This window comes from Kogia breviceps, chromosome 1, assembly GCF_026419965.1.
Source record: "Kogia breviceps isolate mKogBre1 chromosome 1, mKogBre1 haplotype 1, whole genome shotgun sequence".
Taxonomy (NCBI): Eukaryota; Metazoa; Chordata; class Mammalia; order Artiodactyla; family Physeteridae; genus Kogia; species Kogia breviceps.
In genome coordinates, this window is record NC_081310.1 from 120,805,889 (window position 1) to 120,833,278 (window position 27,390).

At 46.1% G+C, this 27,390-nt stretch overlaps 1 protein-coding gene across 1 annotated transcript; it reads left to right on the forward strand.

Annotated features, from left to right (window-relative positions):
- Nucleotides 1-12,881: 12,881 nt before the first annotated feature.
- GFI1 (growth factor independent 1 transcriptional repressor) lies at nt 12,882-23,343 on the forward strand. The gene is made up of 7 exons (XM_059082477.2): nt 12,882-12,915; nt 15,328-15,525; nt 15,846-16,028; nt 17,683-18,164; nt 18,286-18,423; nt 19,477-19,642; nt 22,294-23,343. The coding sequence occupies exons 2-7, from the start codon at nt 15,411-15,413 to the stop codon at nt 22,470-22,472; spliced, it is 1,263 nt and encodes a 420-aa protein (XP_058938460.1). The 5' UTR covers nt 12,882-12,915; nt 15,328-15,410; the 3' UTR covers nt 22,473-23,343.
- Nucleotides 23,344-27,390: the final 4,047 nt, after the last annotated feature.

Sequence of the window (27,390 nt, forward strand, 5' to 3'; positions counted from 1 at the left end):
AAGAATATTCATTTTCCTTATAGAGCGTACTTTTGGGAACAGGCTAATTTAAACTGAAGACGTATATTCTTTGTAAACGGAAATGTGGTATTGAATACATTTGGGGGAAATTTTCCTCTCTAATCTGAGAGATTGCTTCATATGTTGTAGTTATAACATATATTATTATTATGCTGCTAACCACCCTTAGAACGAATACTCTGGATTACGTATAAAATTTTCTCTTCTCTGGCTTAACTAAGAGCATCCTTGTCATAGAGCCATAATACCTAGGAATTAGATTAGGGTGGTTGGTGCACTGACAAGAGTAAGGTGGCTGAGAGCTTTAGAACACCTGGTGATTTATCATTAGGTGAATTTTACATAAACTGCTTTGGATGTAGAAAACTCATAACCAGTTTTCCTGAAAATGAAGGTATCACTTTTCCTAGTACATGATTTGTCAAGAACTACTGGTTGGCCAAGAAAACCTTCATAGGATTAATGATGAAACAACCAAAATCTGGACTGTCTACCTGACACTTACTTATAAAAGCAAAGATCTATAATTTTTCTTTGCCTCAAAACTGTTGCTAAGAAGAGTCCTTATTCTTTAGAGAGATGTCCTGAAATGTTTATAGAAGAAATGCTTTGATATTTGGGATTTACTTCAAAATAGTCAGGTGGAGGAGGGGAGCAGTGGATGGGGAGATAAATGATAAAATGAAACAAGTTTGGCCATAGATTTATTGTTGAAGCTGAGTGATGGGTACATGGGGTACATTTTACTATTCTATCTATATATGTTTGATATTTTCCATGAAAACAAAACAAAAGCAATAAAACCTTCTTTGCTATGAACTTTTGGAAGAAACCGAGACAGGCCATTAGATCTGGCACTTTGAACATGACCTCCAAGGCAAGATGATGGAGTGGCAACTCAGATGTGAGCAGGCTCATGGGAGGCTCACTTTACCTAACTCTACAGACCATGGTCAGTGGCCTGGATTTTTGTAGCTCCCAAGCCAATTTCTAACCAGAGCTCAGTAATGGTCTCCCACTTTAAGCAACTGGTTAAAAAATACAAATTCAGTATAGCACCTGAGGTCCTAAAAATAATCTAGATCTTGACTTGGGTGTATATCTATGTAAAAATTAGCCAAGCTGTACTCTTAAGATTTATGCACTTTTACTCTATCTATCTATCTATCTATCTATCTATCTATCTATCTATCTATCTATCTATCTATCTATCTATATTTATATATATATGTTATATATATATTATATAACAAAAAAAGTTTATAAAAGAGAATAAAGTACCCAAGACTTTATTTCTAGAGCTGTTTAACAATTGCTGTGAATCACAAGCTCTGGTCCTTACAAACAAGAGGTATTTCTGACTTGTTCCCTCCACAGACATGACCATGCCTGGCAGAAGAGCAGCATTTATTCTGTCTTTGAAAAAGCCAGCCTGATTAAAGGATCATCTAGTCTGTTTGCTTATTATAGGGGTGTAGCGTAACCAGAGTTAAAAATCTGGGCTTTAATATCAAATCCACTTAGGTTTGAATCCTGTTAACTAACTGTGTGACTTTGGGCAAAGTTACCTCTCAGCTTCAGTTTCCTCACCCATAAAATAGGAATAATAACAATAACACTGCCTACCTCATAGGGTTGTTGTAGTCAATGAGATAAAATGGGGAAAGAACTCATAGTCAACAACCAAAAAAATGAGTTATTATCTTGATTGACAAATTCTGAGCCTGGGTTTTTCTGGCTAGTGTTGTACATAAGGAATAGGCAGACTTTAGACGTAGCTTGTTTATTATATGCAACATAATATTCCTTTGACATTTTCTCAGCCTTTAGGTCTGTTGGCAGGAATTGGTTATGGAGCCATCCGCACACGTTCAACACAGATACACTCTATCCTGCTGCTCCCTATTAACACATATATTAAATCTTAAAGAATCTGAGCAATTAAAAAAAAAAGAAAAGAAAAGCAAGCACTTTTGTATATGCAGATAAAACAAGTCTTATCATCTCAAACTCAGAGCTCTTGATAAAACCCTCTTGGGTAATTGCTGCCAGAGAAGGTATAACTTGCAAACTAAATTTACATTTGGTATGTATTCAGTAGGTATTTCTCATCTTTAAACTGGTTTATAATGTTAAAACAATGTTATATAAGTTACTTTGTTTAATTATCTCCATGTACCTCACAGATACTTTATTTACCCAGAGGGTAGACATGGCAGGAAGTAGCCCTACTAAAAGTTATGAATTCTGGGGATGCTTAATTAAGATTTTCTTTTGGTGTTAATATTTTTATTCAAATTTTATATTAAGGTTATGTTGGAGTTGAATCTAGTTAGAATTATTTGGATGTTCATTGCACTATTCTTTGAACTTTTCTGTATTGAAAATATAACGTTGGAAAAATATCTTGTCCATGTTCTATGGATGTGAGCTTTTAGAGTCTAGTTTGTGTGCTACAAAGACTCAAAACAATTTCCTCAGGAAAAGTCTACACCTGACTTTGGTTTTCCCTTGTAGGTGAGAAAAGCCTTTTACCCAGCCAGCTGTCCTTAGGTACCTCAGTTTTCATAATAGGTCAAACTCTACCCTTGAATTGTATATTAAGGCATGTGTGTCTGAATTTAGACAACTCAGGATAGCTACATTCCAGAATTTGGCTGGGAATATAATCTCATTTTGTCATTCAATATTTATTTTTTATTTTATTTATTTTAAATTATTTTATTTTATTTTTGGCTGCGTTGGGTCTTTGTTGCTGCACGCAGGCTTTTCTCTGGTTGCAGCGAGCAGGGCTACTCTTCGTTGTGGTGCGCAGGCTTCTCATTGTGGTGGCTTCTCTTGTCGGGAGCATGGGCTCTAGGTGCGCGGGCTTCAGTAGTTGTGGCACACGGGCTCAGTAGTTGTGGCTCATGGGCTCTAGAGCGCAGGTTCAGTAGTTGTGGTGCACGAGCTTGCTCCGCGGCATGTGGGATCTTCCCCGATCAGGACTCTAACCCATGTCTCCTGCATTGGCAGGTGGATTCTTAACCACTGTGCCACCAGGGAAGCCCATCCAATATTTATTAAAAACTCAGTAGGGAGAAGCAATTTTCAGGGAGGATTGTTTGAAGCATACATCAGCTTATGTGCTTTTTCAGACAGTCTAGTCTAAAACATGGATTAAACCAGATCATTAGACAACTGGTACCTTGCCAGACAGTGCCATAGTTTCCTAAAGTATAATTCTTACCAATTTGTACTTTTCTGTGATATCAACACTGTGTATTGAGTATTGCACCTACTATAAGGAAGTATGAGAACATTGTTCATTTCTATCACACAATAACCACTTTTTAGGATTCCAGAGAGAAATGCAGCTGGTCTTGGTACCAAAAATAGTTAATAATAATAGTTAATCTCAACTTTGCTATTAGAAAGAAAGAGAGAGAGAAGAAAAAGAAAGAAAGAAAGCATTTTCATCCACCTTCTCTGACTCCTTCCCAGAGAATCCAAGCAAAAACATGGAGAAATTTTGGCTAGACAAGCATATGGAATATGCCAAAATCAAATAAATGCCTTTCTACAATCCAAACTACAAAATACTTCCCAAACCAGACGGAAAAATGTCTGTGCAAAAAGTACATCACATTCTTCACAACTGGTCGAATATTTTGATGCTCCAAAATTCTAACCTCAGCCTCATGTATTTTGTTAATTTCAGATCTTTAGCAGAAACTGTGCAATGGTGCTGACTGGTTGTACTCATCAGGGTTCTCCAGAGAAATAGAACCGATAGGATATATCTAGATATATATGAGGAAATTTATTATAGGAACTGGCTCACACTGTTATGGAGGCCAAGATGTGCCACGATCTGCAAGCTGGAGAACCAGGAGACCAGTGGTATAATTCAGTCTGTGTCTAATGCCTGAGAACCAGGGCAGCTGATGGTGTAACTCCAGTCTGAGGCTGAAGGTCTGAAAACCAGAAATTCCAATGTCCAAGGATAAGAGAAGATGAGAGAGAAGGGGTGGGGTGTGGAGAATTCACCCTTTCTCTCCAGCTTTTTGTTCTATTAGGGCCTTCAATAGACTGGATGATGCCAGCCCACATTGTTAAGTGTGATCTTCTTTACTTTTATCTACTAATGCAATGTTAATCTCTTTGGGAAACACCCTCACAGATACATTCAGAAATAATGTTTTACCAGCTATCTGGGTGTCCCTTTGTCAAAGTGACATGAAAAATTAACTATCACACTGGTCAAAAGAGAAGTCCCTGGGGAATTCCCTGGAGGTCCAGTGGTTAAGACTCAGGCTTTCACTGCCATGAACCCGGGTTCGATCCCTGGTCAGGGAACTAAGATCCCACAAGCCATGCAGTGCAGCCAAAAAAGGAAAAAGTCCCTGTATGCCAGGCCAAATGGCCATCTCAGAGGCCTGGGGTAGGAGGGAAATGTTCTTCATTCATTAATTTTCTCTTTTATTTACCTTCCCTGCTATAGTCACTTCTTGGTGGGTAAAGGAGAGCAGAGGCCCTCATATCCATCTCTGTACCCCACACAGGGCACGGTACATGACATTCAACCAGTATTCACTAAATATTTGTTGAATTAAACTGAATTGTTCTGTTGAATCCACAAACCCCATCCTCCTGTGGAACAACTATGCCAGCACTTGCCTTTCCATCCTTCAGGCCTCAGGGACTGCTTTTAAACTCAGCTGCCACACTGGTCACTCAGGTTACCATCCTGAGTCAGAGTTCATTCTGGTGCTGTCCCTTGTGTTTCCTTGTTGCCACCAGGACATTCTTCTACTAGTGAACAAAGAAACCATGCAGTGCACAAGCAAATCCCTGATTCGCACAGAAGCCCTGTTCGTTCTTTCATCAGATATGTCTGGATTGGGGGTCATGTGCAGGGGTATGTGTGTGGTGGGTGCATTTTAATTAAAGCTCAAATGAAACCTCATGGCCCCTACCACTGAACTGGCCCTTACCTGACAACAGGAAGAGTTAAAAATATTTTAGAAAGGGGAACACAAAATAAATATTTGTTTATTAATAAGAAGAGTATTTTAGGAAGAGGCAATGATCCTTTGCCACTCTCTACGAGCCCCAGCCTTGATGAACTACTCAATCTCATGGAGACACAGACCATGAGAGTTGAAAGTAATCTTGGAAAGCCCAGAACCCAGGGCCTCCTGTGGGAGATGAGGTCTGAGAGCCTGAATCTCTCAGGTGGTCGGTCTGATTGGGGATGTCAGATATCTGTAGTAAAATGCTTCCTGGAAATTCCTGGTCATTGTCCAGAGTATGCAAGCTACTGCTCCCACACTGTGGGCCCTACCTCCAAGAGTCCACCTACAGGGTCTGCAGCCAGGCTGGCCTGGGTTTGAATCTCGGCCCTGTCCTTCTCTGGCCATGTGATCTAGGAAAGGCAAACCTCTTCCAGTCTATTTCCACAGCATGTTTATTGGGATGGTTAAAGAAAATGTATGAAAGGGCCTCGATAGTGCTTGGTATATAGTGACAAAAACTAACACTTCATAAATGCCTACTTGATGCTTCACATCTATTATCTCGTTAAATCTGTACAGTGAAACAAACTATGAGGTAGGTGCTATTATTGGTTTTTTTTTTTTTTTTTTTTTTTTTTTTTTTTGCGGTACGCGGGCCTCTCACTGTGGTGGCCTCTCCCGTGGCGGAGCACAGGCTCCGGGCGTGCGGCTCAGCGGCCACAGCTCACGGCCCCTGCCGCTACGCGGCATGTGGGAATCTTCCCGGACCGGGGCACGAACCCGCGTCCCCTGCATCGGCAGGCGGACTCTCAACCACTGCGCCACCAGGGAAGCCCGGTGCTATTATTATAAGTATGTTTCACAGGTAAAGAAATTGCGGGACTGAGAGGTTGAGGAACTTGTCTAAGGCTAATAAATGGCAGAGCCAGAATTTCTAGATTGTAGAAATCTGGCTCAGAGTCCATGCCTTTAAGGCCTATGTTCTTCTGTTCCTTAGTTACTATGGTCTTTATCATTTTTCTTGGCAGAGGTGTAATTATTATACTCATTTGGGAAAATAATTTGTCAATATGTGTTCATAAACTTTAAAAGGTCCTTATTCTTTGATGCAGTAATTCCGTTTCTGGCAATCAATCCTAAAGAAAGAATTATATATACACAAAAACCCAAATGCACTTAAAAAAAAAATCACAGCATCATTCATAGTAGGGAAAAAGAGAAACAATCCAATTGTCCAGAAAAATGTTAATAAATAAAATCATAACACATCACTTACACGGACAATTATACAACATGATCATAGCATGCAAAATATACACCCAGAGGGTTTTTTTTTTTAAGATTGAGAAAAAAACACTCCAAGATATTACTAGTGGTTAAGCTAAGGTAGTGGGGTATGGAAGTGTGTTTTAATATTTTCTTTTATCAACTTTACAAGTGTTCTGTCACACAGCTATTCTACTTTCAGCAACTCACTCATTTAATGCTGTTTCTGGGCTTGTGATGAGCAGCATGCCCGGGGGCAAGGCGGAGGTGGGCTGGGGTTGCTTACAAGCTCGAAGCAGGAGGTGAGGAAATGTGTTCCCTCTCCTCTACCAATCAAACTTAGTTATCGGCTTGATCTCCCCCATCCTTATCAGTCCCCAAGGCTCTAACAGGCACACGGCTTTTGGCTCAAGGCTTTTGCTCTCTGTGCTGGATGTGGAACTATTAGTATGGTTTGGTGGGAAGAGACAAGATTGGGACTCATTTGGTTGGGTTTTAAAAAGCTGCTAGTTATCAGAACCTGGGCTTCTTAAACCACTGGTGTCCTTATGCAGAAATAGAAATGACTCTAATGTCTGCCTCTGAGAAGTCCCAGACTTTCCCTCTCCTCCATGAGGCCAGTAAGCGGCAGAGCTAGAACACCCAGCGGGTTGCATCTGCCAACCATGGGTCCTTCTGTCCTTCTCCCAGGGAGTTGTCACTAAGGAAGAGTCTGGGGGTATCCATGAAGCCTGATCTTCTGAGCCTCGCAGCCTGCCTGAGTTTTCCAGGAGCCTCAACTCCCACCTTGCTTCCAGGTATGGGGTCAGACATTCCCTGTAGCAGAGCTATGCTTTATAAGTAATTTTTTAAAGTTATAATATATAGGCTTTACTGTTTGAAAGTGAAGTGTTTCATCTGGGGTAAACATAGGGTAAAATGATCACCAAACATCTGGGAGGAAATGATGAAAAAAAAAAAGAAAAATAATTTTACATTTTCTCTCTCGTTACATTTTCCATTCACCAACTAAAATCTACTTTTTTTTTCCATGAAAGTTCACGCTGGGTATGTATCTATGAAGAGTCATTTCATGCAGCCCACACATAAGATGACACTTTATTCAGTCAATCTGTTCTTAGGAACAATGTAAAAATATATATGTGGTGAGGTTAACAGTTTTCTTATTTGAACTCTGAACACCAAAGCTGACAGCCCCTCCCTCTTCAGATGTTTGAAATCCTTTATGTAAAAGTTTTAATTTAGATTTTTATAGTAATAGAACATGTTTTATAATGTGACAAGATTTAAATATATCGGTTCCAAAATGTTTATTAAAGGAAAATAGTGTTTCTCTTCATGTTTGAAAAGGTTCTGAATATTAATACAAGATTGGGTCTTACTCATGGCGTAAGTCTTATACTAATTTTTTTACCTCCAAATTTCTCCTTTACCCCATTTCCCAATTATTGCATATGTTGGTAAAAAAGCATTACCTACTTTCCATAAATGATGATACCATCAAATTTTATCTGACTTATAGTGTCATTTGAATTTTATTTTGATAGCTTGCTACTTATAAGAGTGGAAGGGAGACAAATATATTACCTAACATTTCAAACACTTCAATTAAAGCATCACGGAATTATCACTCTGCATTTATATTCCTTGAATTCATAAAATTTAGAAAAAATATATATCTCTTATTTCTGTCTAACCTCACCCACCAAAACAGCTAATCCAAAGACAATTTTTTTTTTTTTTTTTTTTTTTTTTTTTTGCAGTACACGGGCCTCTCACTGTTGTGGCCTCTCTCGTTGCGGAGCACAGACTCCGGACACGCAGGCTCAGCGGCCATGGTTCACAGGCCCAGCCGCTCCGCAGCATGTGGGATCTTCCCGGACCGGGGCACGAACCCATGTCCCCTGCATCGGTAGGCGGACTCTCAACCACTGCGCCACCAGGGAAGCCCCAAAGACAAATATTTAATAGTTTTTTGCAAGAGAACAAAACCATAGCAATATGACAGGGTGTGGCCACTGTCTCACAAATACTTCTTGTGCATAAAATAAAAACCAGTTCTATGTCTGGTCTTTTATCAAGGTCTAACTTTTCCATAGTTGATTTTTTTAATCTTTTAACTGTTTGCTAAGTGATATGAATTTTTTTGGCTTGTGCATTACACAAACATGCTATCCAAAACACTGTTTCTGGTATGTATCAAGAGCCATAAAAAATATTCATTGTTGGATCCAGAAATTCCACACTTAGAAAGATATCCTAAAGAAACAATTTAAAATGTGGGCAAAGCTATAGCCAGAAAACTTATCACTGCATTACTTAAAATAGTAAAAAATGAAAACAAGCTAAATACTAAGACAGGCATGATTAAGTAAATTATAGTAACCTACTTGATAGAATTCTTTTTATAGCAATTGAGAATGATAAAAGACAATATAAAAGCAAGGAACATGATTGTTACAATTTTATTTAAATAATTTTTACTATAAAAGTTTTTTGTTCAATTAAAGAAAATCTGAAAAAATAAAGAGAATAGAAAAAAGAAATATTATTATCCAGTGGAAAAAAAAGAATACACATTTGTATCTGTGATATGATTACAATTACTTTTTTTTTTTAAAGAAGCAGAGCAAAAATATTAGAATGTCATCTTGGGTTTCTTCTTTTCTTTCTTTATCAAACTGTATCTAATATAATTTATAATGAAAAAATATATTTAAAAAATAAAGCACCACCTTCTTATAGACAAAATCTCTTGTCCGGTTTACAGAGGAGACTCATGCCTAGTCCCATCCTGTGATTTTTTTTTTTTTCTTCTTACTGTATGTATTAAACATTGATTTTACTCTCAGTATCTCTCCCACAGCTACTCCTCAGCCAATAGCTCATGGTATTTGATACATGGGAGGCATTTCTTGTTTTAAAGATGGGTAAACTAAGTTCTGAAACAAGTTAGTTATGCATTTAACTTCCCCCAAATAAATCCACAGAATATCTAGAAATGAAAATAGATCCTTGATTCATTTTTTTCCCTGACCTTTGATTAAAAAAAAAAAATCCAAGTCCCTGCAAATTGCTGTCACAAAGTTTGCTTATGCAAAGTTGAACAAATTGAATCAGGACATGGGACAAGGAGGTTAAACCTAGGACACCTTCACTGGGAGCATTCTTCCATTCTTGGTGCCCAGAGGATCCTGTGAAGAGTGAAAATCAAAGGACTACTCCATGGTCTTGCAAGATTGGTAGGTACTCTGACTTTACAGATGAGAAACTGAGGCTGGGGGAGTTGAGCTAATTTGTTCAAGGTCACAGGGCTAGTAACTGGCAGAACAGAGATCGATACCACAAATGACTATTGACAAAAAGCGCAGACTTTCCCCCCTCCTGATAGCATCGCTGTGAGGCTCAAATGATGCAAACATCACAGAAATGTATGCTGGAAATGGAGGCATCAACCCTCCTCAGGATCACCCATTCTTCCCATGCCTCCCACAAATAGAACAGAGATGGTAACTGTAAAGCTTTGTGAAAAAAACAAGAGACTGGTAATATCCTGTTACAATTTTCTTTTTAAAAATGTCTCAAATCTTTTGTTGTAAGGAAATTCTGATCTATGAGATGCAGCTTGAAATAAATGAGCCACTGGCCAGAGCTTGGAAATGTTTGCCATATGAAGAAGGTCATTTGTTATTTGGCATCTGTAGATACATTATTATTGTTATTTAATAATAATTAGTAAATTACTGACAAAATTAGTAAATTTAACATCCTCTTTTGGGAAAACCAGTATTTATAGAAAATTATGCCCCAAGCCTACATTCTGCTTACCATTATACCCACTTCCAAAGGAATATTTGGGGGGAGGGATTCTTCCTAGATTTAAAAAAGTGTACTTTTCGGGAGGGGTCCTTACTTTCCTCACTCTCCGTTTAGTGGTAAATGAGAGGGAGTCTGGAGTAGTGGGAAGTCAGGTTCATTCTATCATCACTTCCAGTCCTCGCTCTCTGCTGCCCCTTGGTAAGTTTCTTAAACTTTCTGGGTACCCCTCTTCTTACCTTTCTCCTCTGTCCCCCCTAAGCATGAGAATCACTTTCCAACACTATGCACCTGATAGATAACCTGATCTTGATGGCTGAATATTTTTAATGTGTATTTATTTATTTGAATTAATAATACATCCACATGGCTCATAACATAAAGTATGTAAAGGGGAATTCAGTGCCATTCCCCTCCCACCTGCTCCTTTCTGGATGTCCCTGTCCCAGTCCCCAGTTTTATTTTGCAAACTCAGAGGCTGTGAGGGCAAAAAAACAAAGAAAAAGAAAAAGAAAAACAAAAACCAAGATGACTAGATTTACTCTGAATGAACGGGATTTATTCTAAGGTGATTATTTGTCCCCTTCAAAGTCTCCCCATGTTTTCTGAGACTTCAAACAGCAACACTAAACTACTAACTAATCACAGCACAAGAAATTTTGACTTTGAACTTGCTAATGTGCAAAGGAAATGGTTCAGCCATTTCTCTAGAACTTGGTTGATAATAAATTTTCTATGGTCCCATTTATCATTAAAAAAATTTTGTTTGGTCTTTTTTTTGCTGTTGCATAAGATAGAAGGAAAAAAGAAAGATGTGTTTTCTACTGCTTTAAGATTTTTATACCTTAGGCCAGAACAAAGCACACAAATAAAAACTTTAACAAAATGACCTTAATTTCCCTTCAGCTAATTCAATATTTGTAGACCTTCTGATTAAGATTGCTTACCTCTGCATTTATTTATAAAGAGTGTGTTAAGCAAATGAACAGTGGTGTAAGGAGGACACAGTCACATAGTTAAGATGCGTGTATGGTCCTGCACCTAGCACATAGTAGGTGTGCAGCCATTGCTGTATAAAACGTCTAAATTATTAAAGCATGCTTGAAGCACGGCAATAGTAGTCAAATATTTTCCACAAACCTTTAGATTTACAATGCAAATTAAAATCATTTTTAAAAAACATTCTCTAAGGACTTTTTTTTGCATTAAAACTTTGGATTAATCTAAAAAATAGCAAGTTATTTTGCAAGGACTGAGGAACATCACTCCCTTCTCCCGGTATCTGACACTGGAAATTTATTGTGCAGGAAGTAGTGATCAAAATCTAACTCAATTCATTTAGGAAAGTAAGGTAATTATAACGATATCCATCCCCCTTAGGAAAGGGTTTAGGCTTTAAGTACACACCACAGGCCACACTCTTTGGATCATGACATACAGTCTAGCGTTGGAGGTCGCTGCATTTGTTTATTTATGGGTGAGGTTTTAATTTTTCCTATTCTACTACAATTAATTAATTAGTGCCATTCATTAATTTACTCAGTCCACAGACATTTGCTACGAGCCCACCAGGACACAAGGTTGTAGATCCACCCCTACCCTCATGGAACCCGCAATCCCAGCGAAGAATGACTTTTCAATCATCAGCAGGGTAGTGCTTTTATGGCGCTTTACCGCTCGCGTCCCGACTAGGTGCCTGGGTTGACCTCCGGCGGTGGCGGAGCCCGCGCCTGGGGTACGGCTCTCCCTGGCTTGCCCCGGCAGGGCGGGGTCAGCCGAGCAGCCGCCGTCGCTGCCCCCGCGCGCTCCCTCCCGCGCGGCCTTTAATTTCGCAGCTCCGACCACCGGAAATTAGCCGCCGGCCGAGCGGACCCGGCCCAGCGCGTGTGAGCGCTGCGTGGGGAGGGCGCGCCCGCCAGCCCAGCCGGGCGCCCGCGGGACGCGCCGCCTGCACCCTCTCGCCCGGGGGCTCGGCGCTCGCCCACCTCTTCCAAATTTAACCATTACCTAAATCCGAAGGGAAATGAGCAAACCTCTGGGATTGGGTGTCAAGGTATTTTCAGCCTTGTTGGGCGTATTTATCCCGAAGTGTTTCCACAACAAGCTATTTCGGGGCCACGGGGCAGGTTTCGCTCTGCGGACGCCGTGGCCACTCGCCGGGCTCCAGGCCGGCGGCACCGCTGGCGGGTGATTCACGGCCCCGACCCGGGGGCGGCGCAGCCCAAGCAGGCAGCGGGGTTGTGGGGGGGTGTCCCGGACCAGACGGGCGGGGAGGCTTCCTCGGAGCGGGCGCTCCCACCCCCTGCGCTCCAGTCAATCAGTGTCCTGAATCTGTGACTTCTTCTCGCTGCGGAAGTCTCCCAGGAGCCAAGAATAGTTCATTTTCTTTCGAGTCATTTCTAGTGCCTGGGTGTTTGGGCCGTCCGGGTCTCCCCATCTCCCGCCGTCCCGCAGAGAAAAAACGGGGAGGGCCGCAGGGGAGGGCAGCTAGAAAGGCCAGGCCCCCTGTCCGCTTCCTATACCCTTGCGCAAAGGGGGAGCACGCCCGCCGCCCGACTGGGGCTTGGGGGGCAGGTCTGACAGGGCTAAGCGAGCTACTCTTTAACGCTCAGGAAGTGAAGCTTGTGGTTTTGGGGGCTGAGCTCGGAAGATTAAAAAAGGAGAGAGAGAGAGAGAGACAGAGAGAGAGAGAGAGAGAGAGCGAGAGAGAGAGAGAGAGAGAGAGAGAGACAGATAGACAGACAGCGCGGTCTCTCCCGAAAGCAACTCAGTTTGAAAACTCTCGGAGCGCGATACCCGCGCCCTGACGCCGCAGGTAGGTCCGCTGCGCCCCCCTCCCTGGCCGGGACGGACGCAGGAACTGGCGGGACACCGGCACTGCGGGGGCGACCAGAGGGCGCTGCCGGTTCCCACCCGCTGCCGGGCGCAGTTCGGGAACCAAAAGAGCTCTATCCTCTTGGTCCCCGCGCGACCCGCACGGAGGGGCTGGGGATCTGGCTCAGGGGGCGCACGCCAGGCGGTTTGGTGGTTGTGCAGGGGAGCGGGATCTACCGGGAAGGAAACAGCTGGTGGGGAGGCGGCGGCATTTGGGCTCAGGACGCTGCCCGCTCTGCGCCTCCAGCTCCCGCCTTCCCAGGCCCTGACCGTGAAGAGAGGCCCCGCCGGTCCGCGTGCGCCTAGGAGGCCGCCCCGCCCCCGGGCGCCAGCTGCTGCGAGAGGTCGCCTTCCCACGCGATCAGCCCTTGATCCTACCACCCCTCTACCCATTCCACCCTCCCAGGAACGGACAGAGCCAGCCACGATGAAAGGGAGGCCGATGAAAAGGAGGCGCAGGGCTGTGGCCTGAGTCGGCAGGTCGCTTCCGTGCCAGTCAGTCCAGACTCAGCGGTGGCGGGGACAGCTCACCCCCTTTATTCCCGCCCCAGTCCCGCTCCGCGCCAACACAGACCCAAACCGCATCAGGGCCCTCGGGACATTTTCACCCCATTTTCCTTCTCCTCCGAGTTTCATGGTTGTTTAAGAAATTGGTTTGGGATTTGTGGTGTCTAAGTATACAGCCGACGGAGCAGCTCACGCCGGGGCGCAGGGAAAACGGAATCGGCAGTGCTTCGCCCTAGGGCAGCCGAGCACCTCGAGGCCTCCTGAAGCCCCGACCCTTAGGGGCCCGCCCGGGTACGGGCGGGAAACACCCTCAATCCTAGGGGCCTTCTGGCGTTTAGGACACGGAAAACGTCCCTTGAGACTCAGCTATATGTCCCAGCGGTCTTTTCTCCCAAGCCTGTCCCATTCCGCCTCCGGGGAAGGGGACACAGTGGGGCGTGGAGCGAGAACTCGTGTGGATTCCGGAGCGCCAACCGGCAGACTTAGACTGTCCTGCATCTTGCTCTGGGAGCCGCACTGTTCCTAGTCTGGCAGAATAAGTCGCGCGAAGCTCAAAGATGAGGGGTACTTCCCGGACCCGGGATCCCCAGGGCCCTTGTTTCTGAAATAACCAAGACAACCGAGAGCTGCGGTGCCCGAAGAGCCTGCAGCTCGCACTTGAACCCGTCCCCCATCGCCTTCACCCTGAGAGGAAGGCAGATTCGTTTTCCCCAAACCTCCTAGCCCGCCAGGTCCCGCCCCCGGAGCGAGCCCCAGGAAAGGCCGTAGGCGCTGCCCCGCCTCCCCGCCGGGCTCAGGTTTCGACCCCGGGATTAGGTGAACTGATTGGGGGGTTAATGAGAGCGGCGTAGCGGGCAGCTAGCTCCCTCCCAGGCCCGCGCCCCGATCCCGACTCTCTAGCTGCTGCCCGAGCAGCCTGCGCTCTCCCGCGTCCTCTAAACGGTTGGTTCTCTGCGGACTCCAGCACACCGCGCGTTTCACAGCCGTCGCGCGCGAACCCGGCTCGACTTCCCCAGGGCGAGGCTTCTGGTGAGCAGAACGGAAAGTGCTTTTTCCCGGGACTTTGTTTCCGAGGTTAGGTCTCCATGGTCTGGTGTGTTTTGCGCCGATCCTTACCTGTTCCCTCCGCCCCCGCGTCTCCGGGCCAATTTTTTCCCCGCGTGGGGCACAAGTGAGGGGCGATCAAGATCACCGGGAAGCGAGTTCTTCCCGTGGCCTTGATTTGTCCTCTGCCACCTGCTTCCCTACCTTCCTGCCTTCTTACTCCGGCCTTTGCTTCCCCCAGTCCTGATGCAGTTCCCCCGACCCCGCCCCTCAATCAGCCGGAGGCGTCTCGCCCCTGACCCCCTTTCACTACAGTCTGTAGCCGGCTCTTGGAGGGCTTGGTTCTTTGCCTCAACCCGGTCCGAGACCATCGACACATTCCGCCCTCCCCCGCCCTAAACTGATCCGCGCGTCTACGTCTTTCTCCCCAGCCCAAGAGCGGATCCAGACTGGCAGTGTGTGGTCGAGTTAGGGTAACTGGCCTGTTGGGGACTTCGGCTCTCGGAGAGTTTGATTACCAAAACGAGTTTTGCTAGGGAAGGGGAGGGGCCGAGGGGCGTGGGCAGGGCAGAAGGAAGAGGCCTGAGTCTGAGCCCGGGGACGGGTTTTACCGCTGAGCGGCGGCGGCTGGCTCGCGCCACCTGTCCGAGTGCCACCTGGTGAGCGCGGCGCAGCGGGGCCAAGCCCCTCCTCCTGTGGGCCTTCCTCCCTCCTCCCTGGCCCGAACTCTCTCTACTCCGCTGTCCAGTCCCGGGTCCCGGAGCGTGCTGACCCGCGTTTCCACTCTGTTCTCCTCTCGCAGGTCTCCGCCTGGCTGGGGCTTACGGTGGGCTGACGGAGGCTCCAGGGACTCTTGGAGCAGAGTGGGGAGCGCGCCCGACCACCATGCCGCGTTCGTTCCTGGTTAAGAGCAAAAAGGCTCACAGTTACCACCAGCCGCGCTCCCCGGGACCCGACTATTCCCTCCGCCTGGAGAATGTACTGGCGCCAGGCGGAGCAGGTGCGGGGTGTGCGCGGGCCGGGCGGGGCCGCTCCCGGGGCCATAGACTCTGTGTCCCGCCACACCATCCCCCAGGAACCGGGAAGGGCGGTCCCGAAGCCCCTTTGCTGCCTTTTCTGTTACCTACCTTTCAGGTTCCTTCCGGGCTTGTCGCCAAGGTGCCAAGGCCTCTCTGCTCCCGCCCTTGGATCTGGGAGGGTTCCGGCCGGGTCTGGGGAGAGCTGAGGGAGCCCAGGTGCCACGGTCTGGGGGGCGCCGCTTCAGAACCATTGGGCCGATCCAGACCCAACCTGAGCCCCTATCCTGCCTCCTCTCCGCAGACAGCACCTCGAGCACAGGCGGGGAGAAGGCAGAGCCCCGGGGCCGTTTGTCCCCTGAGTCTCAGCTGACCGAAGCCCCCGACAGAGCCTCCACGTCCCCCGGCAGCTGTGAGGGCAGCGTCTGCGATCGGAGCTCGGAGTTTGAGGACTTCTGGAGGCCTCCATCGCCTTCTGTGTCTCCAGGTAGGGACCCGTTGGGAGCTCTGGGGCCCGGGCGGCAGAGACCCAGCGGTAAGGAATGAACCGGAGCAACTTTGGGCACAGAAATGCCAAATGGATGGCGGAGAGTCTTTCCTAGAGGAGGGAGCTTGTTCTTGGGCCCCGCGGGGAGGCATCGGCTTCTCTGGGACAGGGACAGCCTGCTCGCGGGGTCGGCTGCTTGGATCCCAGGCAGTGCTGGGATCCCAGAATCCAGACCCCCGAGTCTCAAACGGAGTCCTGGGCAGTCTGAGAGAAAAGTGTCGTTGGCTTTAAAAATTAAGCTCGCTCCCGCGGCGTTGGGCCTGACAGAGCTGGGCGCCAAGCGGGAGGGACGGGTCCGGGACGAAAATCTTGGCCCCCCGCTAGGTCTTCGCAGGCGCGGATGGGGGCCTATTTCATTTTTCGTTCTGCCGGGTTGGCCCGGCTTTGGGGACCAGCCCGTTGGTTTCATTTCCAGCCGGCAATCGAGTCAAACCGACTGCACGTTGGGTGGGAGCGAGTCTCGGGTTCCGGTGGTGGGGAATGGAGAGCGCAGAACAGCGGGATTCTGACAAGGGCCGGTTATTTCCAGATTTAACTTACTAGTTTTAAAAGATACCCCCAACCCCGTCCCACACTCAGTGCGTCGACTTGGCTAAAGAGAGTGCGTCTGGGAGCCGGCGACCCGAGGGTCCTTCTTGGCTGTGCAGGACACCGCCGCGCAAGGACTGGGCACCGCCGGAATCTCCGACGGAAACTCGAAATGCAGCTTCTCACTGAAGCGGCTAGCCTGGACTGGAGTCTGCGGTGTGTGTGAACAGATTTGTAAATCCGTATGCATTGGGGGAAAAGTATATATTGGTATTTGGTTTTAGCAAAATTCGCATGGGTCGGGGTGCAGAAGGCCGCGAATTCGGAAAGCTGTCTGTCTGGCAGGTGGTGACTAAACCTTAAATTGTAAATTATTCCTCTAAGAAATTCGTGGGATTTTTTTTTCCTCTGTCAAATTATGACAGGACTGGGAATAGCGAGTATTTAGCAAGCCCAAGCCCCCTTCCCACTGGCCCTGGCTACCTGTATTGGGTATTTAATAACTGAGAAATGTTAACGCCTTCCCGTTTTTTGTTTTTTTCCCAGACAGATATGTCTCGGATAGGCCGGGCCGCATTTTATTAGTCCTCTCTGCCTCCCTCCTTCCCGATTCCGGGAAAGAAAAAGGACGGAGTAGGAACACGTAGGGGCCGGGAGATCGCCGGAGCTGGGCCCTCTGCCCACAATCTCGGTACAGGGCCGGAACGGTCGCCTCTTTCTCCTCCCGCGCAGCTCCGCTCTGCTCGGAGCATTTTTGAAGAGTGGCGCGTCTTTCTCTATGGGGCCGCCAGATGTGCTGGTCCAGCCAGAAAAAACTCTTAACGCCGTGCGCTTCCGCTGACCTGGCACAGAATTTACCTCTCTCCTTACCCGCTGTCATTTTAAGTTTCTGTGTGCTGCCTTATCGCCTCCAGTGGTCCTCGAGGCCCCAGGGACCTGGCCGGCGTTTGAGCCTGGGGGCTTCCCTGGCACGCAGCGAGAGGCCTGGCACTTCGCAGACACCGACTGGCCGACGCCGCCGGGTCTCAGGCCTGACCTAACCGGACGCCCTCTTGTGCCTCCACAGCCTCGGAGAAGTCGGTGTGCCCCTCGCTGGACGAAGTTCAGCCCTTCCCCCTGCCCTTCAAGCCGTACTCGTGGAGCGGTCTGGCGGGTTCCGACCTGCGGCACCTGGTGCAGAGCTACAGGCCGTGCGCGGCCCTGGAGCGCGGCGCCGGCCTGGGCCTCTTCTGTGAGCGCGCCCCGGAGCCAAGCCACCCCGCGGCGCTGTACGGCCGGGAGCGGGCTGCTGGCGGCGCGGGGGCCGGGGCGCCCGGGGGAGGCAGCGCAGGAGGCGGAGCTGCTGGCGGCGCGGGCCTGGGGCTCTACCGCGACTTTGCGCCCGCGGCGGCAGGACTGTACGAGAGGCCGGCGACCGGCGGGCTGTACCCGGAGAGCGGCCACGGGCTGCACGGCGACAAGGGCACCGGCGTCAAGGTGGAGTCGGAGCTGCTGTGCACCCGCCTGCTAATGGGCGGCGGCGCCTACAAGTGCATCAAGTGCAGCAAGGTGAGGCTCCCTCGCGCCTGGCTTTAGCGGCCCCGCTCCCCCGCCCCCGGCCCGCGCCCAGCCAGCGTCCGCGCCTCTCGGCCCCTCTCAGCGGCCCTCTCCCCGGCCCCACCCGCCTCAGGTGTTCTCCACACCGCACGGGCTCGAGGTGCACGTGCGCAGGTCCCACAGCGGCACGAGACCCTTTGCGTGCGAGATATGCGGCAAGACCTTCGGGCACGCGGTGAGCCTGGAGCAGCACAAAGCCGTGCACTCGCAGGTAAGCGCGGGACGCACGGCTGCGCGCCGCCCTGCTCAGGTTTTCGCGTTCTGGCATCTTCTGCTTCTTTGTGCATCACCGACCGCTCTCCGCCTGGCACCTTTCTCCTTGGACTTGCCCAGACTGCCCCCAGTCTCCTCTGCCACGTCCCCCTGCTCAGACGTAGGCGTGCAGGGAAAGGTGCATTTTTGCCGGCTCAGGGCTCGAGGCAGCCCTGGAGTTTGGTGTCACATCATTGTGAGACTCCAGAATGTGATCCCCATCATTACTTTGGGTTTGAGAAGGGCTTGTATGCACTCTTGCAGCTGAAATGTCAGATTTATTAGCTCTGTTTCTTGGCCTCTTTCTTTTCACCAAACGGCTGTCAGTTAATCTGCATTGACCCCTCCTGACTGAAGCAGAGGAATCTCAGCTCATGTAGAGCATCCAGTATTTGTCCCGTTGTTCTTTCAGTTATTCACTTATAAATATTTGTTGCTCAACTTCCAGGTGCTAGGTACATGAGAATCCAGTAACACACCAGGTCCCTGACAGGATACCCTCACAGAGATTACAATTTAGCTGAGAGATAGAGGCTATGTAGATAAGCAAATAAGTTCACAAGTAACTATGACAGAAGAATGCTTACTTACAGAGACCTATTTACTAAAAAGAGTATTCTCCCATCTCCTTCAACACCCACACTGGCTGGGGGGAGGAGGGAGGAGCCTCTCAAGTGACTGAGGTCTAAGCCTCCTGTTGAGGAGTGTGGAGAAGTGTTTGTAAATTGGTGTCAAAAAACCAGGGTGGGGATACGTTTTGGCTAAGGGGTGTGGAAGTTTGTGGCTGAAAAGTGTTTGGGTTGAAAAAGTGTTAAAGGGGTAGAGGATATGGGTGGGAAGGGTGGAGGTTGGAAATAAATGGGAGGAGAGAGGATAATGGGGCAGGCTATGGGGAAGGGGAGTCTGAAGGAAGGGAGAGCCCTAGCTTTGGGGATTTTAGTGTCAGGTTAGTGATGAGGAGAATGGCAGCCTAGACCATTGCAATAGTAATGCCACCTCTTTCTCTCCGCAGGAACGGAGCTTTGACTGTAAGATCTGTGGCAAGAGCTTCAAGAGGTCATCTACACTGTCCACACACCTGCTCATCCACTCAGACACCCGGCCCTACCCCTGTCAGTACTGTGGCAAGAGGTTCCACCAGAAATCAGACATGAAGAAACACACCTTCATCCACACTGGTGAGCTGAAGGCCCTTGGCTTGTAGGAAACACCTGCTGAGGGGTGGAAAGGGGGGTGGAGGTCATTGTTTTTCTCCCTGACGCCAACATAATTCACCTTCTTTGTGATATTTTTGCCCCAGAATGAGTGGTGGAAATGACCTTCCAGATGGAGTTAATCACTGCATGTGTGAGAAAAAAAAAACAAGAGGCACTGCTTCTCTTAGGTTCATTTACATACGTGGTTCCCCAGAGAGGCTTTGATTTGGGGTTATATCTGAAAAACCACTCAGCAGGTCAGCTGCAAGTTTTCTATCCTTGCAAAGAATATTTTCCTCTAGTTTAGCAGCTGCTCCAACTGCTGCCTGCTCTAGGTGAAATATGAAGCTCCAGGGTCCTCTCAGAGTGTTGCTCTAAATGTTTACCTAGAGATTGAGACTTTCTCTAGGGCTACCACCCAACCTTTTGGGGGAGAGTCTTATGTGTGACCTCTTGGCTGCATTTTTAGGAGTCTGACAGCTTATTCTGACTGAGCAAGGGAAAAAAATGGTAACTATTACTAGGCTTTTTCTGCTAAGTGCTTTTAAAATGCATTATCTCATTTTATGCTCACAACTCGGGGAGGTAAAGACTACTTCTTATCCCCATTTTAGAGATGAGGAAAGTGAGGCACCTGCCCAGGGTCATATTGCTAGCAAGTGGCAAAGCCAGGACATGAATTCAGGTCTGTCTGCTCTCAAATGTCTATCCTGTTGACCATTGTTTATTATATTCTATTTTCAAAGCCAAAGGGATTGGTGGTTATAGAAAGCTTCTATTCACTTATTGCCCTTTTCAAAATATCAGCAAGTTTGTCATAACAATGATAAGTCTTCTTTACTCTATTATGATGCTTTATAATGTACACAGCGCTTTCAAATCTATCTCTTCATTCGATTCTTACTGCCGTCCCATATAGTAGAAGGAGCTGCTCTTACCATCCTGAAACTCAGAGGGAATGATTTACCAAAGGTCAGACTGAGAGTAAATCATAGGGCTGTGGAATGCTCTGGCTTCCAATCCTGAACTCTTTCTCTAATATTTTGATTGTGTGTAGGTGGCAGGTTTAATACCTGGAGCACTCTCTTTAACAAGCAACAAGACATCTACACGAGATCCAGAATTTTATTTTATTTTAGAAGATGAATACTGACTTAAAATAAATTGCAGTGTGTTCCAATCACCGTGATGTTTACAAATATGCTTGCGCAGTGTAGATGCCCCCATCAGAAAACCTAGAAAAATAACCTACTTTAATCATTCTCTCTTGCCTGAAATTTCCATGCAACTTGCTCCTTTTGAGTAAAGGTATTCAAGACGCTCACCAAAATGCAACTAGGATCTTGACTGAATGAAACATTAAGCCCTTATCAAACATTTACATTATAGCTAGAATTCGTTTCTCAGATTTGTTTGACCCTAAGGGATAGGATAAGTTTTGATGATTGGTTCCTTATCAAGGAAATCTGAAGCACAAAGATAGAAAGGGGTACAGCAAGAGGAACAGAGGGTTCCTCAAAAACAGACTTCATCTATTTTGCATTTTTTCCAAGGCCAAACCTTGACTATAATGCCATGCTGAGGCTATTTGGAAAATCATCCTACTTTCCCAAATGTTAAACAGCATATGAATTGGGGGGAAAACAAACCCTTTTCTGTTACTTATTTAAAGGTATTTTATTTTATTTATTTATTTTTGGCTGCGTTGGGTCTTTGTTGCTGTGGACGGGCTTTCTCTAGTTGCGGCGAGTGGGGGCTGCTCTTCGTAGCGGTGCACGGGCTTCTCATTGCGGTGGCTTCTCTTGGTGCAGAGCACGGGTTCTAGGCGCCCGAGCTTCAGGAGTTGTGGCTCGCGGGCTCTGGAGTGCAGGCTCAGTAGTTGTGGTGCACGGGCTTAGTTGCTCCACGGCATGTGGGATCTTCCCGGACCAGGGCTCGAACCCATGTCCCCTGCATTGGCAGGTGGATTCTTAACCACTGCACCACCAGGGAAGCCTATCTGCTATTTATTAATCTATGGTGAAGAGTTGCTGGTATATAAAGAATCCTGTGATTAACCTCTTAAAAAGAAAGTAAAATCAAGATAGAAAAGGATCAGCTGCCTTAAGAAATACTTTGTGTCCCAGATGTGGATGTTTTATAAATAAGACTTCTAGAAATGCCCATGCTTTCAAATACAACCTGTTGTCCTCCAAGAGCAAGAAAGAAGACAGGCTCACTGGTCCATACAAACCAACACCCACTTGGAAACTCAGATTTGAAAACTTCCTCTCAATTAGAACAGAGTCACATGGTTTGAAAGACAGCACCCCGGCCCCTTGCACTGAACATCTGCTGTGGGAGCTCTCTACTGCATGTCTGGGGAGGGCACGTGGCCTTTGCTCTGTTTCCGTTTAGCAGGAAACGGTTTGAGGTCTCCGGCTGAGAACCCCCACCTGGAGAGTCTCCCTTTCACCTGGTGCACCCCTGGCTTCCCGGGACTTGCACTGCTACACACGGCACCCTCCAAGCTGCTCAGAGGCCCTAGACTGTGGTGCAGCCAGCCACTGCCAAGAGCTTGTGGGTCACAGTGAGGTCCCCTCTAGCTCTATCATAGACTCATGCTTCCTCCCCTCCCCCTTCCATCCCTGTAGGTGAGAAGCCCCACAAGTGCCAGGTGTGTGGCAAGGCATTCAGCCAGAGCTCCAACCTCATCACCCACAGCCGCAAGCACACAGGCTTCAAGCCCTTCGGCTGCGACCTGTGTGGAAAGGGCTTCCAGAGGAAGGTGGACCTCAGGAGGCACCGGGAGACGCAGCATGGGCTCAAGTGAGAGCCTTGGCCGGCTGCAGGCGCAGTTACGCAGGCAACACTACGGAGGGCAGCCTCCCCACTTGCCACCAGCCGCTTCCGCAGATCCCACCAGGGTGATCCTCCTTCCCTTTTCTCCCTGGAGCCGCCAGAGGGGATAAGTTACCTTTTCACATTTCAGCCTGGAGTGGGAACCAAATGACTGCCTGGGTATGGGACTCACCGAATAGGCTCCTCTACATCTGAAGACTCCAACTGGAGAGGCAATCAGATAAAATCTCGGGCCTCACCGTCCTTCCTATTCCCAGCCCTGTTCCACAGATAGGAAGGTCCTTCAGGTTTCTTCCCTCCTCCTCCTGACCTACCCCAGATACTTGTGTGGAAGAGGAAGAATCATCATGTACGAGGTAAACGTATCAATGTTTTTATCTGGAATGAAGAATGAGTGTTATTTTATTGTTTTCCTTCTGGGGAGTTTTTTGACCCCTTTTTTGTTGGGTGCTGCCTATAAAGGTTGGAGGAATCGTTTCTTCCACTTGGAGACTGGTTCAGAAACTGATTTGGGAAAGGAATTTCAGACTTTTGAAATTACAAGATACACTGTGGATACTGCCCCAAGAAGGAGCAGAAGAAAAGTCGGCTTGGTGAGGAGAAGAGATTAGACGTCCTCCCTCCAGGAGGCCTGTGAAGGCTTCTTCAGAAGAGGTGGAAGCACAGAGCAATGCCTTTGGACAAGATTGTCATCCATTCATTCAGCAAATGTCTACTGACCACCAGTTACCATGGTTTCAGGCCCTATGCTAGGTACTGGGGAGCCAGAGAGTAAAGTCTCTGTCTGCCTCTGCCCAGCAACTCCAAGTAGCTGGGTCTATTCTCCCCCTGCCCAAAGGAATTCTGAGAAGGTAAAACAGAATCTTGAAACTTCCCTTCTGACTGTTTGGATTTTATCAAACGTAAATGAAAAATAGCTGAACAGACACTTCAAAGATTTTTGTGTATATTCAGTTTTTTTATTGTTAAGCTGATTTTTATTTTTTTTGGTGGTACGCAGGCCTCTCTCTGTTGTGGCCTCTCCTGTTGCGGAGCACAGGCTCCGGATGCGCAGGCTCAGCGGCCATGGCTCACGGGCCTAGCCGCTCCGCGGCATGTGGGATCCTCCCGGACCGGGGCACGAACCTGCGTCCCCTGCATCGGCAGGCGGACTCTCAACCACTGCACCACCAGGGAAGCCCAAGCTGATATTTTTAAGATGTCTAAGCTAGCAGGCATGTGAAGGCTCTGTCTTCAACTCTTTGAACCCTCCATGTGTACCACAGAGGAAAAAAAAAGTGGTGTTTTTACTATGGTGAAGTTTGTAAATGTTTTTAGATCTTCTGGAGTGCATTATGTTTGTTAATACATATTTATTAGAGTGATGTTTTAAGTTAATAAAGTATTAAGACTCTTGCATATTGCTTTTCATTTAGGCAGGGAATTTGGGAAAGAACTTTGTTTTGGTCTCTAGGGGCAGTTGGCACTGAAGGAAACTGGAGCAGAGTATAAAAGTAAAGCAGACAAGCCAACATCCAGAAGAGGGTAAAATCCAATTGATCTGGTTTCCATGTGCTTTTTTCTTTTCTTCTGTGCCTGAGCTTCTTCTCTCTTAGCAGAAGAACTAGGGATACAAAAGTAAGTTCCTACCTTGCCGAATCTCTGATGTCCTACATGTATATGGGCTTTTTATTCTGAGAGTTTCAGGTTTTTTGTTTTTGTTTTTAAACAGGCCAGAAGGCTCCCAGATGAATAAAGGCATTACGAGCCTTAGGTCTAGAGACTGAGTCTTAGTCATGACTCTGTCATCAACATACCATGTGACTTGGGCAAATCCTTTGACCTTCCCGATACTGGTTTCCTTCACCATAAAATGAAGATATGGTTCTATCATCACAATCCAAACCTGACTACTTTGATTCTCTGGAGACAGAGGGGAAAGAAAGTATCTGAGACCGATTAGCTGCCTCACCTAAGGCAAGTTATAAACCTGAAGACTTATGAGGGGCAGTAACACTGGCATCTGGGTTATTTCTGGCTCTATTCCACCTTTGGGAATTTCTGGCATAAATCAGTCCTTTAAAAGAATGAAACCAGAATAAGGTCCTGGCCTAAATCCCAGCTACCTGTACTCTTTCTAATACCCAGCCAAGGTATTGCACAGCCCATGGTGACCATCAGCAGCTTGTCCATTTCTGTTCAAATCCATTTCACCCATATTGATTGAGCACCAAGTATGTGCCTGGCACCATTCTAGGTGCTAGGGATACAGCAGTGAACATAGTGTCCTGTGGAGCTTTATATATTTGGTCACTGCTGACTCTTCAGCTCCCAGAACAGTGCCTGGCACACAGTAGGAGATCAATAAATATTTGCTGAGGTGGTATGTGAATAAGCAGAGAAAATAAACTCGTGCTTCATCCTGGCTGGCTCTGCTCTCTCCAGCACAAAGGGAAGAGAAATTGCTTGAGGGCCAAGGAAGCAAATAGAACACGTAGGACTCTGCCTGGCTTTGAGCATGCTTTTCTCTGGTCTCTCCAAATCTCGGTGTTTGGCTATCCTCACTTGGTTTTCAACACCATGTCTTTTCATGTCAGTTTACTCTCATTCAAAATTGAAATTTGTTCACTCTATAAGGCAGTTTAAAATAATTTTCCAGAACTGTTGGGTGAACAGTTGCAGCATCCAGGAAGCTCTTTCTAGTGTCCTGGGAAACAAAGTTCCCTGTGAATAAAGATCACAAAACGGTCTTCTCACAGGATTCACTGTACACACTGGTTGATTATTTCCAACTTGGTTTGAAAAGTATAGAAGTTACATTGGGGGGTAAGTAGAACTGATTGAAATCTAGTTGGCTGCCCTGTCCTGCTCTACCCTTGTGACTTTTGGAACTTTGGTCCATTTTCATAATTCCTATTTATGCTATAAATGTGGAATTTTAATTTTGATGTTAATAATGTGCTTTTTTTTGGAAAAAAAAATATCCTGATATCCTCAGTTCAGAATCAAAACAAATTACTGCGCCTGTTACCGTGTGAAATTTGAAGATTGCAAATATCTCTCTTAATGTTATTACTTGACTCCATTAAAAATACATGTGAATATTCCATGTCACATTATTCATGAGGCAGGCCCTATGCCTTTTGTCCACTGGAGTAACAGTAGAAAGGGTAACAAGAGACACCAGAGCACACCTTTGTTTCTTTCACTAAATTTTTAATAACACCTCCAGCTAGCCAGTTGGTGAAGCTCAGCTCTTGCATAAAAGTGGAAAAGCACAGCTATCTCAGAGAAGACCAACTCTTTCAGTAGCTAATTTGAGTTTGCGTTCATCTACACCACAGATGATTAAATTACCTATCAAGTGTGCAGAGCTATCAGGATTCAGGCCACGTAAAAGGTGAAATTCATCTGATTGATTTGAGACACGAATGGAACAATTGAGCTTTAAAAGCCCCGCCTTAATTAAAGGCATAGCAAAGTATCACTCTGGGTGAGTTCTTGAGTGCCATTGCCCTTGAAAATTGGGTGTCGATAGTGATTTTTTTTTTTCTATTGAGGTGTCGATAGTGATTTGACCTGTGTCATTTTATTTTGTGCCTACTTGTTTAACCTGATAATTTAACAGAAAGAAATGAATTGAGAGGAAGACCAAAAAGGACTTGACTACTTTTTACTGTGCATTTCTAGAGCACTATTTAAATTTCTGCTGCTATATGATTTCTAAAGTAACAACTTTTCAGGAAGTACATAGTACACTTGTTCCTTAACATTTATTCAACATTTCATTCACTGAGTCAATTTTTTTTTTATAAGGAATTTCATCCCAAACCCTTCTAGTTTACAAGCTTATGTTAATTTTTTAGAGCTCATTTCCAGTCTACCCACATGTGTGTATATTTATTTATTTTTTACCCTGCTATCAATTTATGTCTAGATAGCTCTTTTATTATTGATAGTATGGACACATGTTTGCTTAAAACTGAAATATTTATGTTTCACAATGAGAATTTTGACTATTTTATGGTTAAATTTTATTGAAAGCTTAGTAGTTATTAGGGATTTTATCAGCCATTAAGATGAAGTCATTTCTGAAGTTTTATTTTAAAGTTATTCACTTTTTAACTGAAACATATCAAGCATATGGGAAATTAAAAAGACTAATACAATAAACGTCAGTTTACCCATTATTCTGCCATATTTACTTCAGACTTTATTTTTAAAATAAAATATTACAGACATGGTTGAATAACTTCTGGAATATGTTTATCCCTTTCCTGTCTCATCAGAGGCATCCACTATACCAAAACTGGCACACTTTCATCACCGTGAATATTTTTATACCTTTACTTATACATATTCTCATAAACAACATGTAATACTGTTTAGCATATTTTAACTTAATATAAATGGTGTCATAGTGTATATATCCTTCTGCACCTTGCTTTTTTTCCCTCAATGCTATGTTTTTTGAGATTTATCCACGTTGGTACATGCAGTTATTTTAACTGCTGCATATAGAATTCATTGTATGAATACTTGGTGACTAATTATGTATTCTCCTGTTGGGAAAGTTTTGGATATTTCCAGTTTTCGTTATCACAAACAATTCTGATGCAAGCAACCTTTTACATATCTCTTTGTGAAAGAAATTCTTCAGGGTATGTTCCTGGGAATGGGAATGCTGGATATTACCAAATTGCTCTCCAAAGTTGTACCAATTTACATTCCCATCAATAGTATGAGAGAATTCCTGTTGCTCCACATCTTACCAACACTTGGTATTATCAGACTTTAAAAATGTTTGCCAATCAGGTGGAAGTAAAATGTTAATGTAATTTGCATTTCCTGATTCCTAGTGAGGTTGAGAATCTTTTCATAAGTTTATTGGCCTGACAGGTTTCCTTTTC

What these genes read in the sequence shown, in the direction of transcription:
- GFI1 (XM_059082477.2), top strand. Translation starts at nt 15,411, where the DNA reads ATGCCGCGTTCGTTCCTGGTTAAGAGCAAAAAGGCTCACAGTTACCAC. An exon ending in ATCGCCTTCTGTGTCTCCAG is followed by an intron (nt 16,029 to 17,682) that starts GTAGGGACCCGT and finishes GTGCCTCCACAG; the next exon opens with CCTCGGAGAAGTCGGTGTGC. An exon ending in ACAAAGCCGTGCACTCGCAG is followed by an intron (nt 18,424 to 19,476) that starts GTAAGCGCGGGA and finishes TTCTCTCCGCAG; the next exon opens with GAACGGAGCTTTGACTGTAA.